We start from the raw sequence: 14,864 nt of genomic DNA on the forward strand, positions 1-14,864 counted from the left end.
GGGCAATGAATTCCATTACCTTGGATTTAATTTCGCCTTTGAGTTGTCTCGCTGAAATTATCTTACTCTTTCAAATGACTGCTCGACTTGTTGACTACTCAATCCACACAGCAGACATTGTGGGCTAGGTTAGGAATGCTGAGTTGCCCGTATAGCGCAACATTTTACGTGGCGTCATTAAGTCCAGTACCCCCCACTGTTATATACAGTGGGGCAAAAAAGTATTTAGTCAGCCACCAATTGTGCAAGTTCTCCCACTTACAAAGATGAAAGAGGCCTGTAATTTTCATCATAGGCACACTTCAACTATGACAGACAAAATGAGGGAAAAAAATCCAGAAAATCACATTGTAGGATTTTTAATGAATTTATTTGCAAATTATAGTGGAAAATAAGTATTTGGTCAATAACAAAAGTTTATCTCAATACTTTGTTATATACCCTTTGTTGGCAATGACAGAGGTCCAACGTTTTCTGTAAGTCTTCACAAGGTTTTCACACACTTGCTGGTATTTTGGCCCATTCCTCCATGCAGATCTCCTCTAGAGCAGTGATGTTTTGGGGCTGTTGCTGGGCAACACGGACTTTCAATTCCCTCCAAAGATTTTCTATGGGGTTGAGATCTGGAGACTGGCTAGGCCACTCCAGGACCTTGAAATGCTTCTTACGAAGCCACTCCTTCGTTGCACGGGCGGTGTGTTTGGGATCATTGTCATGCTGAAAGACCCAGCCACGTTTCATCTTCAATGCCCTTGCTGATGGAAGGAGGTTTTCACTCAAAATCTCACAATACATGGCCCCATTCATTCTTTCCTTTACACGGATCAGTCGTCCTGGTCCCTTTGCAGAAAAACAGCCCCAAAGCATGATGTTTCCACCCCCATGCTTCACAGTAGGTATGGTGTTCTTTGGATGCAAGTCAGCATTCTTTGTCCTCCAAACAAGACGAGTTGAGTTTTTACCAAAAAGTTATATTTTGGTTTCATCTGACCATATGACATTCTCCCAATCTTCTTCTGGATCATCCAAATGCTCTCTAGCAAAACTTCAGACGGGCCTGGACATGTACTGGCTTAAGCAGGGGGACACGTCTGGCACTGCAGGAAGTTACAGGTCTGTGAGAGCCAGAAATCTTGCTTGTTTGTAGGTGACCAAATACTTATTTTCCACCATAATTTGCAAATAAATTCATTAAAAACCCTACAGTGATTTTCTGGATTTTTTTTCTCATTTTGTCTGTCATAGTTGAAGTGTACCTATGATGAAAATTACAGGCCTCTCTCATCTTTTTAAGTGGGAGAACTTGCACAATTGGTGGCTGACTAAATACTTTTTTGCCCTACTGTAGGTATGCACGGTAGCTTTGACATCGGTTTTTAACATCGGGCTGATAACGATGTTGGTATTTTTAGCTAATATCGTCCGATTCCAATATGTTCACCGATATATCGTGCATCCCTAATTCCAATTCATCCCAAAGGTGTTCGATGGGGTTGAGTTCAGGGCTCTGTGCAGGCAAGTCAAGTTCTTCCAAACTGATCTTGACAAACCATTTCTGTATGGACCATGCTTTGTGCAGGGGGACATTGTCAAGCTGAAACAGGAAAGGGCCTTCCCCAAACTGTTGCCACAAAGTTGGAAGCACAGAATCGTCTAGAACGTCATTGAATTCTGTAGCGTTCACTGGAACTAAGGGGCCTAGTCCGTACCGTGAATGTCCACATACTTTTGTGTATATAGTGAATATTCTGCTTGGATAGATCTGTGCCACTGACTCTGACTGGCTTTAATTCCAGTTTGTCTACAAATGAATAATTAATATGTTGGATTCACGTCTTCATCTCAACCAAAAATCTAAGTTAAAGAATAGGGCTAATTCAAATCCAACTTTAAATGCACTTTAAATACAGTTTGATTTGATTTAGTGTTAATATTTGGTTGCTTTATTATTTTTGTAATACAGTAAATCCTGAAAACTAGTGTAGCGGGTCGAGAGTTTCAAGTTCCTTGGTGTCCACATCACCAACGAACTATCATGGTCCAAACATACCAAGACAGTCGTGAAGAGGGCACGACAATACCTTTTCCCCCTCAAGAGACTGAAAAGATTTTGCATGGGTCCCCATATCCTCAAAAGGTTCTACATTATTATTTTAGTCTACTTGGTAAATATATTCTTAACTCTTCTTGAAATGCACTTTTGGTTAAGGGCTTGTAAGTAAGCATTTCAAGGTAAAGCCTACACTTGAGTTATTCGGTGCATGTGACAAATAAAGTTAGATTTGATTTGAAACTAATGTAACAGTATTTATTCAACCTTAAAGAAAATATTTCAGAATCAGTTTGCTGTTTTTAACATTCTGATTTGTTTCAGCTTTCCAACTAAAAGTCCAAATACAACACATCACAATTTATATTTCTATTTTGGGAGAAATTTTTATTTTATGCGCATTTGACTCAAGTTGGAAAAGCATTCGGAAAAGTGATGTAAAGAGAAGGGAGTCTGCCCAGAGTGGGTGAAAACGCACTTTGGTGTTGAAATTTAACTTCCTTATGTTATAAAATACATTTTACCAAGACAAATATGATTATTATTGTTGACAGGGAATTGCAGGTTTCTCGTAACAACATTTGAGGATTTTACACCTTGTGGTCGTCATATTCAGCAGTAACGTCAGCTTGTCAGGTGGCTACCTGATTAATGGCGGAAGTGAATGCTGATGTGGATCTTGAATCTAATGGCGGTGGAATCGAGGAGAATTGGACTATTGTCCAAAATAATGGAAAATGGAGCAAAGTCGCGTACAGTGCTGAGAATGTCCCTTCTTATCTTGTAGGAGTACGGTTTGTTATTGAGGAGCAGTTGATCGGATTACCAATCTTGAATAATCCATTTGAGATATCCAAACTGGTGGAGAGAGTGCTGGGTAAAGTGAAGGCTGTGGGGATCATGAGAGGCGACCTTGTTTCAATTTTTTGATCAGAAAGAACTTGTTTTGTGTCTCACCCGATTTGAGAAGTTTGACGTGTCGTGTGTGTCTCGTCGGAACAGGGCACCCCTCAAGAGGGTAATATCTGGTGTCTCGTAGGAAGTCGATGATGCAGATATAAAAAATATTCCTGGAGTGATTGATGCACGTTGGGTGAATCGTGTGGTGAATGAAAAAAAAGTGAAGCATCTGTCTGCTCTTTATTTTTTCTTCGTATGGAGTCTCCCTGCTCAAGTGCAGTTGGGCTATATAAACTACAGAGTCAAAGCAGCTATTCCATGACCAATGCAGTGTGATCACTGCAAAGCTTTTGGTCATGTTTCAAGTATTTGCAGAAGGGAGAAGCCGAGATGTCCGCATTGTGGAAAATATCATATATGTTTTAAAAGTGATGAAAGTGTGACATGTTGCAATTGTGGTGGGAACCATCAAGCCATCTCTTTGGAATAACGGACAAGGGTGAAAGAGATTGAGGTGGCCAAATTCGGGGGTGTCCATAGCATTTAATATGCAGCGGCTGTTAAAATCGTCTGTTGATGGTTCGAATGGTGATCTTGAAGAGTCCATGGTGGTGGAAAGGCCTTCACTGCAGGCTGCAGGGGTTGCCTTTCACCAGCATGACTCTGATATTTTAAAGGTTAAGAAGGCACTGCCAAGGTGGAGAAGAAGTCCAGGAAAATAGATATCATTGTGGATGGGGCGGAGCGGTTCCTGGGACTGAAAGACTTCTCGGCAGGGAAGAGTTGCATGTATTGTCTGTCACAAGCCACACCTCCCTCTCAGGTTCTAGAGCCTGAGAAGGGAGATATGAAGTTTTGAAGGAAGGATGAAGTGGGAGTTTTGTTGTTGTTTTTGTCAATGTACTATTATATTTTAATAATAGTATGTATTAATGTATTAAGTTTGTTTTCACTATCACGTGTAGATTTTCTTTTTACCTTGTTTTTTCAACCCCATCCAGTTGGTGGCACACCTTTTTGGGTTCTAGTCTGCCATAAAACCCACAGAAGTAGAAGAAGAAGGCATTTTTTCTAATACCTCCATTTATTTAGTCACCCTAATTCTGGCCACCCTACACCGGTAAAAACTCCAGTAACTAGGTTTCGACCATTGGTTTTCTGAGATGATTGTCTACACAATTAATATATTATTTTACCTATTGGTCAAAATATGCATTTTTAATTGGACTCCCTATAATGAGAGGAGCACTACACAAACAAAAATATAAACGCAAAACATGCAACAATTTCAACAGTTTTACAGAGTTACAGTTCATGTAAGGAAATCAGTCATTTGAAATAAATAAATTAGGCCCTAATCTATGGACTCAGCCATAGGTGGGCCTGGGAGTGCATGGTCTGCGGTTGTGAGGCCGGTTGGACTTACTGCCAAATTCTCTAAAATGACGTTGGAGGCGGCTTATGGTAGAGAAAGGTAACATTCAATTATCTGGCAACAGCTCTGGTGGACATTCCTGCAGTCAGCATGCCAAATGCACGTTCCCTCAAAACTTGAGACATCTGTGGCATTGTGTTGTGTGACAAAACTGCACATTTTAGAGTGGCCTTTTATTGTCCTCAGCACAAGTTAGGACAAGTTATTAAGTGTAATGATCATGCTGTTTAAAACCTCTTAGGGATCCCTTCACCCCCATTCCCGCTCGGATCCCGTTAACAGGATTGATTTGACAATATCCAGTGAAATTGCAGCTTCACTTCTTGTTAATCCAGCCACAGTGGCAGATTTCAAAAAGGCTTTACGGCGAAAGCAGACCATGCGATTATCTGAGGACAGCACCCCGCATACAAACACATGAAAATCAGATTTCAACCAGGCAGGTGCTACACAAAAATCAGAAATAACAATATAATTCATGCCTTTGAAGATCTTCTTCTGTTGGCACTCCAAAATGTCCCATAAACATCACAAATGGTCCTTTTGTTCGATAAATTCCTTCATTATATCCCCAAAATGTAAATTTATTTGGCGCGTTTGATTCAGAAATACACCGGTTCCAACTCGCCTACAAATGATCTAATAAGTTACCTGTAAACTTGGTCCAAACATTTCAAGCAACGTTCCTAATCCAAATTTATGTATCCTAAAATGTAAATAATCGATCAAATTTAAGAAGGGAAATACTGTGCTCAATACCGGACGAAAACAAAGTGAAGCGCGTTCCAGGTCGCGCTCTCCAAAAGACTTGAGTCCCTTTTGTGTGACACATGGAAAGAACATTTCTCAAAGGAAAAACATCAAACAATTTCTAAAGACTGTTGACATCTAGTGGAAGCTAGGGATGACCATAGAAAACTAATGGAAAACACATTGAGCTCAACATTTGTTTTCCCTGGATGGATTGTGCTCAGGGTTTTGCCTGCCAAATCAGTTCTGTTATACTCACAGACATTATTCAAACAGTTTTAGAGTGTTTTCTATCCAAATCTACTAATACTATGCATATCCTAGCTTCTGGGCCTGAGTAGCAGGTAGTTTACTTTGGGCACGCTTTTCATATGGCCTTGAAAATACTGCCCCCTAGCTCAAAAAGGTTTTAATCAGCTTCTAGATATGTCACACCTGTTGGGTGGATGGATTATCTAATAGGGATGTAAACAAATTTGTGCACAGAATTTGTGAGAAATCAGCTTTTTGTGAGTATGGGACATTTATTTTATTGCAGCTCATGAAACATGGGACCAACATTTTACATGTTGTGTTTATATACAGTACCAGTCAAAAGTTTGGACACCTACTCATTCAAGTATTTTTCTTTATTTTTACTGATTTATACATTGTAGAATAATAGTGAAGACATCAAAACTATGAAATAACACATATGGAATCATGTAGTAACCAAATAAGTGTCTTAAAGTAATGATGGACTGTTGTTTCTCTTTGCTTATTTGAGCTGTTCTTGCCATAATATGGACTTGGTCTTTTACCAAATAGTGCTATCTTCTGTATACCACCCCTACCTTGTCACAACACAACTGATTGGCTCAAAAACATTATTGTTTGAGATAACAATACGAAATTCTACAAATTACTGTCACGGCCGTCAAAAGAAGTGGACCAAAGTGCAGCGTCGTGAGCGTACATATTCCTTTATTATGGAATGACACCAACGAAACAAGGTAAACAACCGTGAAGCTTACGAGGGCTAAGTGCCGCTAACAAAGATAACTACCCACACTGAAGGAAGGGAAAACGGGCTATCTAAGTATGATTCCCAATCAGAGACAACGATAGACAGCTGTCCCTGATTGAGAACCATACCCGGCCAAAACATAGAAATAAAGAAACATAGAAAAACAAAACATAAAATGCCCACCCCACATCACACCCTGACCTAACCAAACAGAGAAATAAAACTGCTCTCTAAGGTCAGGGCGTGACAATTACCTTAAAACAAGGCACACCTGTTAATTTAAATGCATTCCAGGTGACTACTTCATGAAGCTGGTTGAGAGAATGCAAGGAGTGCAAATGGTAGTATGATTATGTTGTTTGTTTTGAGGAAATATATTGTGTAACCTGTCCTTTAAAATTAATAACATCCATGGTCACATTTTGAGGTTACTATAACTATAAATGTGTTCTTTTGTAATCATAGAAAGCGTGCATTTTCAAGATTGCATGCAAAAGTCACAGGTCTGTGGAGATCTTCACAATTGTTACGGTAATCTGTGCATTATCTCTAACAGCATTTATGACTTGCACTATGTGTTTTTAATGTAATCTCAACTGCAATCCAGGTCATTTGGTTGTGCTATTTGCTGAAGCGCAGTAAGAACACATTAAGTTGTGATATAAATATCTGACATTGTATTCCCGTTTGAATTCCCATGTGTTGTGCTTTGAAATGGTGAAAGTGCAGAGAACACATTTTAGATGGAAACTGATATAAAAAAAAAAATCAGAAACAAATTATCAATTGGAATTTTGTTACGCTTTTAGATGCTTGAAAGCATAGTGATAACACATTGGGAATTCATCATACTTCTGGCTGTGGGTGATTAAAGGTTGAAATCTCATTGATCAACCTCTCAACCAAATATGACCGAAATGTCCACGTTGAAATTATGTTGTGTGCCCAGTGGGAATACACTCTTACAGTTATTATGGTCAAGAACACAGGCTATTCATTTTGGTGATTTAAAAAAAACATTGATTGCCCCTAAAAGAGTTTAGTTGCTAGGTGCACTAGCATAGGCTAGTAAGATCCAATGGAGACATGAAGCTGTGACTCAACAGTGGTCCTTGGTGCTGACCCTCGGGGCTGTGGTGGCCTGTTGCTTAGTGTTAATGGTAGTTAGTAGAGACACAGGGTCACACAGTCACTGAATGCTGGGTTTTAGCTGAAAGAATGCTGTGAGTCTATTTTGAAGGGAAGAACAGGATACAGTCATTGTAGATGTTGGAGTGATCAGGTATTCAACGCATGCAAACCAGTAAGCAAACACCTCCTCTGATTATTGTTATGCAAAATTAACTAGCCATAAAGTCAATCATGAGAAACATTAGCTATTATTTTGACTTTGTTCTATACGGCTGTATTTTCAGCAATCGACATATATACCAGTGGATTTGAGTGACAACCTTGGCTATTTGTAAGAGCGTGGTGGAAATAATTCCACTTCATTCCATTGATGATGAGGCACTGGCTTTTAGGTGGTAGTCTAGTTTTGTTTGCTTCATATTCTTTCTAAAAGCCACAATGAAGGCCATTGATTACAGCCGAAACGTCATGCTTTTAATAGCTGCTTAAATAAAATATAGTTTTTTATTGGTGCGCAGGCGCTGCTTCGCCTTTTACTTTTCAAAAACACAAGACAAAGTGACCGGGAGCTGTTGGAGCTTCCATCTTTATCTCCCTCACCTTTATCTTCTGTTTGTGTATGAGGCCAACAGAACAGGCTCACTGATTTGTGACGCAACCTCCCCTCTGCTGTTGGGACAATAGAAGCTTTCTACTCCATGACTTCTACTGGCACAAGACTAGAGGTAGGCTAGAGTCCCTGTGGGTTACAGTCAAAATCTGGTTTTATGTTTGCAATTTCTAGCCTAAACCTTTTCAAATATGGAATCACAGGCTAATTTTATTGATTTCGCTCTGGTGGTGTGTTGTGTGTCATCTCTCACGGACAAAAATAGATTTCTGGCGGCTTGTAGGGTGTTATTATTACTTGTTTATAAAATGTTGATGTTCTCAATCAATCAAGCATGAATAATTGAGGATCTCTACACGTTCACAATCTATGTCCAATACTGCCAATCCATGTTATCAGATGAATCTGTGTCCCCACTGTGGTCACATAATATAATCTGTGACCTCCCTCTCCTGTATACTACATGAGATGGTGGACTGGAGCGACCAGCCCGACTGACGGTTAAGGACAAAACCTCTGTACTCTTAATCAGCTTATTGCTGGCTTATTCAAAGGCCCTCTTTCAGACAGAGCAGCTGCTGCCGCCGAGCCAGGCCCAGTTTGAGTTAGAGGGTGTGACTGCTGGCAGGCCTCGCCGATGCAGAGAGACCGGTTGGTGATTAACAAATGTCAGTAGACTTTGGAATCTGGGGAGCCGAGTCAGATGGCATTGTCCTCTGTGCTCAGAGGAAGGTCTCCCAGGTGGCCGGGTCATGCTGGCATGCTTTTCCTCTCTTTCTCCCCTCTTTCCTCACCCCTCCTCTCTGGCACTTCAAGCCCAAGGCTGCAGATTTTTTTCTTTGCTCTGAAAAGGAAGTCCAGGCATGCTTTGCATTGTTAAACCCCTTGAGGATGTTAAAGACAATTCCTAAAATGCTAATTTTTTTCTCTTCCTGGTTGTTAAAGAAATGGTGTGGTGTCACTCCAAACATCCGACCCTCTCGATTATTTGGGTACAGTCATTTTATAAATCCATTTTATAAGTCCCCAATAAATGAAAGGGCTAAGTCGGGATGGCTGGCAAGTGCAAGGTGGTTTTGCTGAGCTTTGCAGGCCGTACCGAGGCAGCCAGGCTGAAGGACTTGGGTACAGTACATTGGGCCGATAGATTTCTGTCAGCAGCTCTCCAGTCACTGTCTGGGCTGTCTCAGGCCCCATCACAAAGTACCCCCTTTTCCCAATTGTAGTGCACTACTTTTGACCAGGGCCCATATGGGATAAGGTGCCATTTGGGACACAACCTAGCTGTGAGGAGGATCTGATCCATGGGTCCATGTTGTGCAGTGAGAGCACTGGCTGAACACCTAAGCACATATAGCTGGCTGGCTCCTAAAATGGCTGCCCTTGAAGCTCAAAGGATCTGCCGCACAGCTCATTGCCTGACTGTCAAAGCCCTGATAGAGTAGATGAAAGCATTACAAATACCATCCATTAACTTGGTGTGGCTGTCATGGAGTCACTAAACTGACACCAAGAGAAATAGCAGTAGTAGTAATTTTAGGTTGAGGCTGTTTTCTCCTTTCATTTTTTTTTTTTTTTTTTTTTACCTCAAAGGATTCTTCTTGATATCCATGTCAAGGAACCTGGCTTTAGAATGCAACTTTGTTCTGTGTTCTGAGTTCTGACAAGAGAGCTGCCAACAGATCAGGGATGGGCCTTTCATGGCGCAGTAACCTGACCCTGGACAACAATAAGGCTGTCTTCTCAGGGACACACTGGCAGGCAGCAAGGGTTGTTCCAGTGGAGGTAGACTGGTTACTGAACGTCAACTGTTATGGTTTAAGTCCAGAGATCTGCAGCAACAACAAAAAAACGACCTATGATAGGGGTATTCCCTTTCTACCAGAGCTCCGTTGGTTTGGCATAGTTGTGGAGGGCTCATTTCTTTGTATTTAATTAATTTTTTTAGCTCTGCAACAGGTTGTTAACCATGTTTAATCCTTTTTTTTAACGTTTGTATGGTGAACATGTACAGGACCAGGCAAAGGGAGAGAATGTGCTCAACTCAAATTTCCATTTAGAGGACACCATTTTGTCCAGAGGTCTGTTGGTTAGCCATAGGTGAGGAAGGCTGATGTCATGTGGCTTTCGAGCTCTGCAACAGGTTGTTTTTTAGCAAATTATACCTTCTGTATAGTGAAAATGGTAGGCTACATTTAGAGGACACCATTTTGTCACGGGTGCAGGAGCTTCAAATAATCAGGAAATACTAGGCATTATTTAAAAAAAAAAAAAAACGTTTTTTTTTAAATTCACATTTATTTAACCAGGTAGGCTAGTTGAGAACAACTTCTCATTTACAACTGCGACCTGGCCAAGATAAAGCAAAGCAGTGCGACACAAACAACAACACAGAGTTACACATGGAATAAACAAGCGTACAGTCAATAACACAATAGGGAAAAAAAGAAAGTCTATATACAGTGTGTGCAAATGGCGTGAGGAGGTAAGGCAATAAATAGGCCATAGCAGCGAAGTAGTTACAGTTTAGCAAATTAACACTGGAGTGATAGATGAGCAGATGATGATGTGCAAGTAGAAATATTGGTGTGCAAAAGAGCAGAAAAGTAAATAAAAACAATATGGGGATGAGGTAGGTAGATTGGGTGGGCTATTTACAGATGGGCTATGCACGCCTGCAGCGATCGGTTAGCTGCTCATGGTGAAAGTGCAAATGCTTCTCCTAGGAAGGGAATGCTGGTGGATGGCTCTGTAAGACAGGAACACGAGTCAAATAACAGCGTTTCTACAATGCAACAGTTTGTAAGCTCTCTACTTTCTATTTTTCTGAACAGGAACTGTCTGGCACTGATTTTATAGGCCATTGCCATAAGGACTGGTCAAATTTTATAGACATCTTACCAATAAATGACCCCCAGAATGTTACGTTGTGATTTTTCATTGGGCTACACTGTGCTAGTAGTGTGAAGCATTAATCCTCTTTGAATACATGGAAATATTAATGTCCTTGGCCTAGACAAATGCACAGCACAGATGACCTCTGGCAAATGGATGGAAAATGTATTAAATATTGCCTCTGCTTCTGCTATCTGCAGATTTAGGCCTAGTGTTTTAGTTAAGCTTAAAGAAAGTGTTAAATCCAATAAAATAATATTTTAAAAAAGAATGCACATCGCGTCATGACCAGTTTAATTGCTAACGAGTTACATTTCAAGGTAATGCCATGTGTCTCTCTGTGTCATCGCACAAAGGGTGGACAAGAGGAGAAAACCATTTGATGAAAAAACTGTCAGAACTGCCACATAAACAGCCATTTTATGCCCCAGTCACTTTTCACTCTGTCAGTTTTATTAATGCGTTGAAATATGTTTGTTTTTTTTCTTTTTAAATGACACTGAATATAAACTGAATATAAACTCCTATTATTGGTCTTTTTTAATGCTCTAAGAACAGGCCTGTTTTATTTTACATACTATATTTGTTGAAACATATTTTAGAATGTAAAGGTTACCATTTGGAGTGTTTGTGGATGCCACACAAGTTCTGGATTTATGTTTGTTTCACAACAACAATACATCTGTGGCATTGGTCTACATGGAAAACTATCCATTTGAAACAGAAATATGAATGAGGTGGCTATGAGTAAGTACTGGAAGTCAATTTGACTATCAAGCAATGCCATTGGTTGGTTAGAATGCCAAGGTCAGAGGTGACAGGTCATATCAGATCGGAAGTCATGTTGACCTTATCATCAGTTGTGTGTTTCATCAAGGAACAGAATAGCACTGTAGTCACAAACCTTTCTCTCTCTCTCAGTGGATTCATTCAATCTTATTTGAGAGGGAGCTAGGGTGTGATGCAATCTGAGGGAATTGTTTGTATGTGTGATGTAGATACGGGGATGCAGTCTGATGGTCTGCATCCCAAATTGCACCCTAGTCCCTATAAAGTGCACTTCTTTTGACCAGAGCACCATGGACTCTTTTCAAAAGTAGTGCACTATATAGGGAATAGGGTGCCTTTTGGGATGTAGTTTGACGGTGCTGCACTCCAGCTGTGGCTTATCCCAAGGTAATAAAAATGGAACAAATCAACTCAGTAATCCCTCCTCAGCTCGCCATTGTTCTTGGAACCATGGAACAAACAAAAAAAAACAGATCTTCTTCTTAGTATGCAATGCAGTAATGTCAGAGCTGAAGAATCCAGCCTTTTCTCAATCTCTCTGTTACATTTCTATCACAGGTTTTTAGCCTACACCGGTGCTAGGCCTAAAGATTCAGACTTTTGTGTTTCCACCCCTGAGGCCTAAATGTGACATGTTATTGTCTGAGACTGAGGCCTCACCCATTCTCTTTTGTCTTTTTCTTACCAGGTTTCCCTGATTTTCCAGGGAGTCCTCAGCGATGGAGGTGCTACAGTGCGATGGCTGTGACTTCCGTGCTGAGTCGTACGACGACCTCAAGACCCACATCCAGGATGTACACACGGCCTTCCTGCAGCCCACTGATGTTGGAGAGGGGGGCGGGAGTCCCTGCCAGTCCAGGGCAGACTCTCTGAATTCCCCCAACCAGACAGAGGGGGAGGAAGAAGAGCAGAATACATCTCCACAAACTGAAACGGGTAAGGGAACTGCATCAACGGTGATGTTTATGGACAAATGATTATGATTAAGGTTATGATTATTATGCTAAAGATAAATGTTTGTTATTATTATTTATGATATTGATATAATATGTATAGGCATATGTCTTATTCTTTGCATACAGTGCCTTCAGAAAGCATTCTTACCCCTTGACTTAATCCAATTTGTTTGTGTTACAGCCAGATTTTTTTTTAAATGGATGAATTAGATTTATTTTCTCACCCATCTACACACAGCACATGTCAAAGTGAAAATGACAAAGTGAAAACATATTTTTAGACATTTTGTCAAATGTATTGAAAATGAAATACAGAAATATCTAATCTGTACCAGTCCAAAGTTTGGACACACCTACTCATTCCAGGTTTTTCTTAATTAAAAAAAAAATTCTACATTGTAGATTAAAACAAAACTATGAAAACTATGAAATAGCACATATGGAATCATGTAGTAACCAAAAAAGTGTTAAACTAATTCTTCAAAGTAGCCACCCTTTGCCTTGTTGACAGCTTTGCACACTCTTGGCATTCTCTCAACCAGCTTCATGAGGTAGTCACCTGGAATGCATTTCAATTAACAGGAGTGCCTTGTTTAAAGTTCATTTGTGGAAGTTCTTTCCTTCTTAATGCATTTGAACCAATCAGTTATGTTGTGACAAGGTAGGGGTGGTATACAGAAGATAGCCCTATTTGGGAAAAGACCAATTCCATATTATGGCAAGAACAGCTCAAATAAGCAAAGAGAAACGACAGTCTATCATTACTTTAAGACATGAAGGTCCGTCAACCATCAAGTGCTATGATGAAACTGGCTCTCATGAGGACCGCCACAGGAAAAGAAGACCCAGAGTTACCTCTGCTGCAGTTCATTAGAGTTAGCTGCACCTCAGATAGCAGCCAAAATAAATGCTTCACAGAGTTCAAGTAACAGACACATCTCAACATCAACTGTTCAGAGGAGACTGCGTGAATCAGGTCTTCGTGGTCGAATTGCTGCAAAGAAATGACTACTAAAGGACACCAATAAGAGGAAGAGACTTGATTGGGCCAAGAAACATGAGCAATGGGCATTAGACCGGTGGAAATATGTGCTTTTGTTTGAGTCCAAAGATTTTTTTTGTTCCAACCGCCGTGTCTTTGTGAGACGCAGAGTAGGTGAACGGATGATCTCCGCATGTGTGGTTCCCACCCTAAAGCATGGGGAAGGAGATGTGGGGGTGCTTTGCTGGTGACACTGTCTGTGATTTATTTAGAAATCAAGGCACACTTAACCAACATGGCTACCACCGCATTCTGCAGCGACACTCCATCCCATCTGGTTTGTGCTTCGTAGGACTATCATTTGATTTCAACAGGTCAATGACCCAACACACCTCCAGGTTGTTGAAGGGCTATTTGATCAAGAAGGAGAGTGATGGAGTGCTGCATAAGATGACCTGGCCTCCACAGTCACCTGACCTCAAACCAAATGAGATGGTTTGGGATGAGTTGGACTGCAGACTGAAGGAAAAGCAGCGAACAATCATATGTGGAAACTCCTTCAAGACTGTTGGAAAAGCATTCCTCATGAAGCTGGTTGAGAGAATGCCTACAGTGTGCAAAGCTGCCATCAAGGCAAATGGTGGCTACTTTGAAGAATCTCAAATATCAAATATACTTTGATTTGTTTCACACTTTTTTGGTTACTACATGATTCCATATGTGTTATTTCGTAGTTTTGATGTCTTCACTATTATTCTGCAATGTGTAAAAATAAAGAAAAATACTTGAATTAGTAGGTGTGTCCAAACCTTTGACTAGTACTGTAAGTTTTCACACCCCTGAGTCAGTAGTTAGTAGTTTTTCAAGATAAAAAAGAAACAGAAAGGCGCTAAGCACAGGCAAATCCTAGAGTAAAATCTGGTTGTCTGCTTTCCAACAAACACATGGAGATTAATTCACATTTTAGCAGGACAATAACCTTAAACATAAGGCAAATCAACAATGGAGTTGCTTACCGAGAAGACAGTGAATGTTCCTGAGTGTCCGAGTCACAGTTTGGACTTAAATCTACCTCAAAATCTATGGCAAGACCTGAAAATGGTTGTCTAGCATTGATCAACAACCAATTTGACAATGCTTGAAGAATTTTGAAAAGAATAATGTGCAAATGTTGTACAATTCAGGTGTGAAAGCTCTTAGAGACATACCCAGAAAGACTCTCAGCTGTAATCTATGCCAAAGGTGCTTCAACAAATTATGAATTCTTATGTAAATGAGATATTTCTGTAAAATATTTCCAAAAACATGTTTTTACTTTGTGATTATGGGGTATTGTGTGTAGATGGATGAGGGAAAAATC

At 40.3% G+C, this 14,864-nt stretch overlaps 1 protein-coding gene across 4 annotated transcripts in view; it reads left to right on the plus strand.

The window, feature by feature from the left end:
- The window catches only part of LOC112219607 (zinc finger protein 462), a 95,021-nt gene that overhangs the window by 27,716 nt on the left and 52,441 nt on the right, over positions 1–14,864 (plus strand). For all 4 annotated transcript variants that reach the window (XM_024380979.2, XM_024380977.2, XM_024380976.2 and 1 more), the window contains exon 2: positions 12,255–12,502. In XM_024380979.2, the coding sequence (XP_024236747.1) occupies positions 12,286–12,502 (217 nt within the window). In that variant the 5' untranslated portion in view covers positions 12,255–12,285. The remainder of the gene's footprint in view (positions 1–12,254; positions 12,503–14,864) is intronic.

The sequence above is a fragment of the Oncorhynchus tshawytscha genome, linkage group LG20 (genome assembly GCF_018296145.1).
Source record: "Oncorhynchus tshawytscha isolate Ot180627B linkage group LG20, Otsh_v2.0, whole genome shotgun sequence".
Classification (NCBI taxonomy): domain Eukaryota; kingdom Metazoa; phylum Chordata; class Actinopteri; order Salmoniformes; family Salmonidae; genus Oncorhynchus; species Oncorhynchus tshawytscha.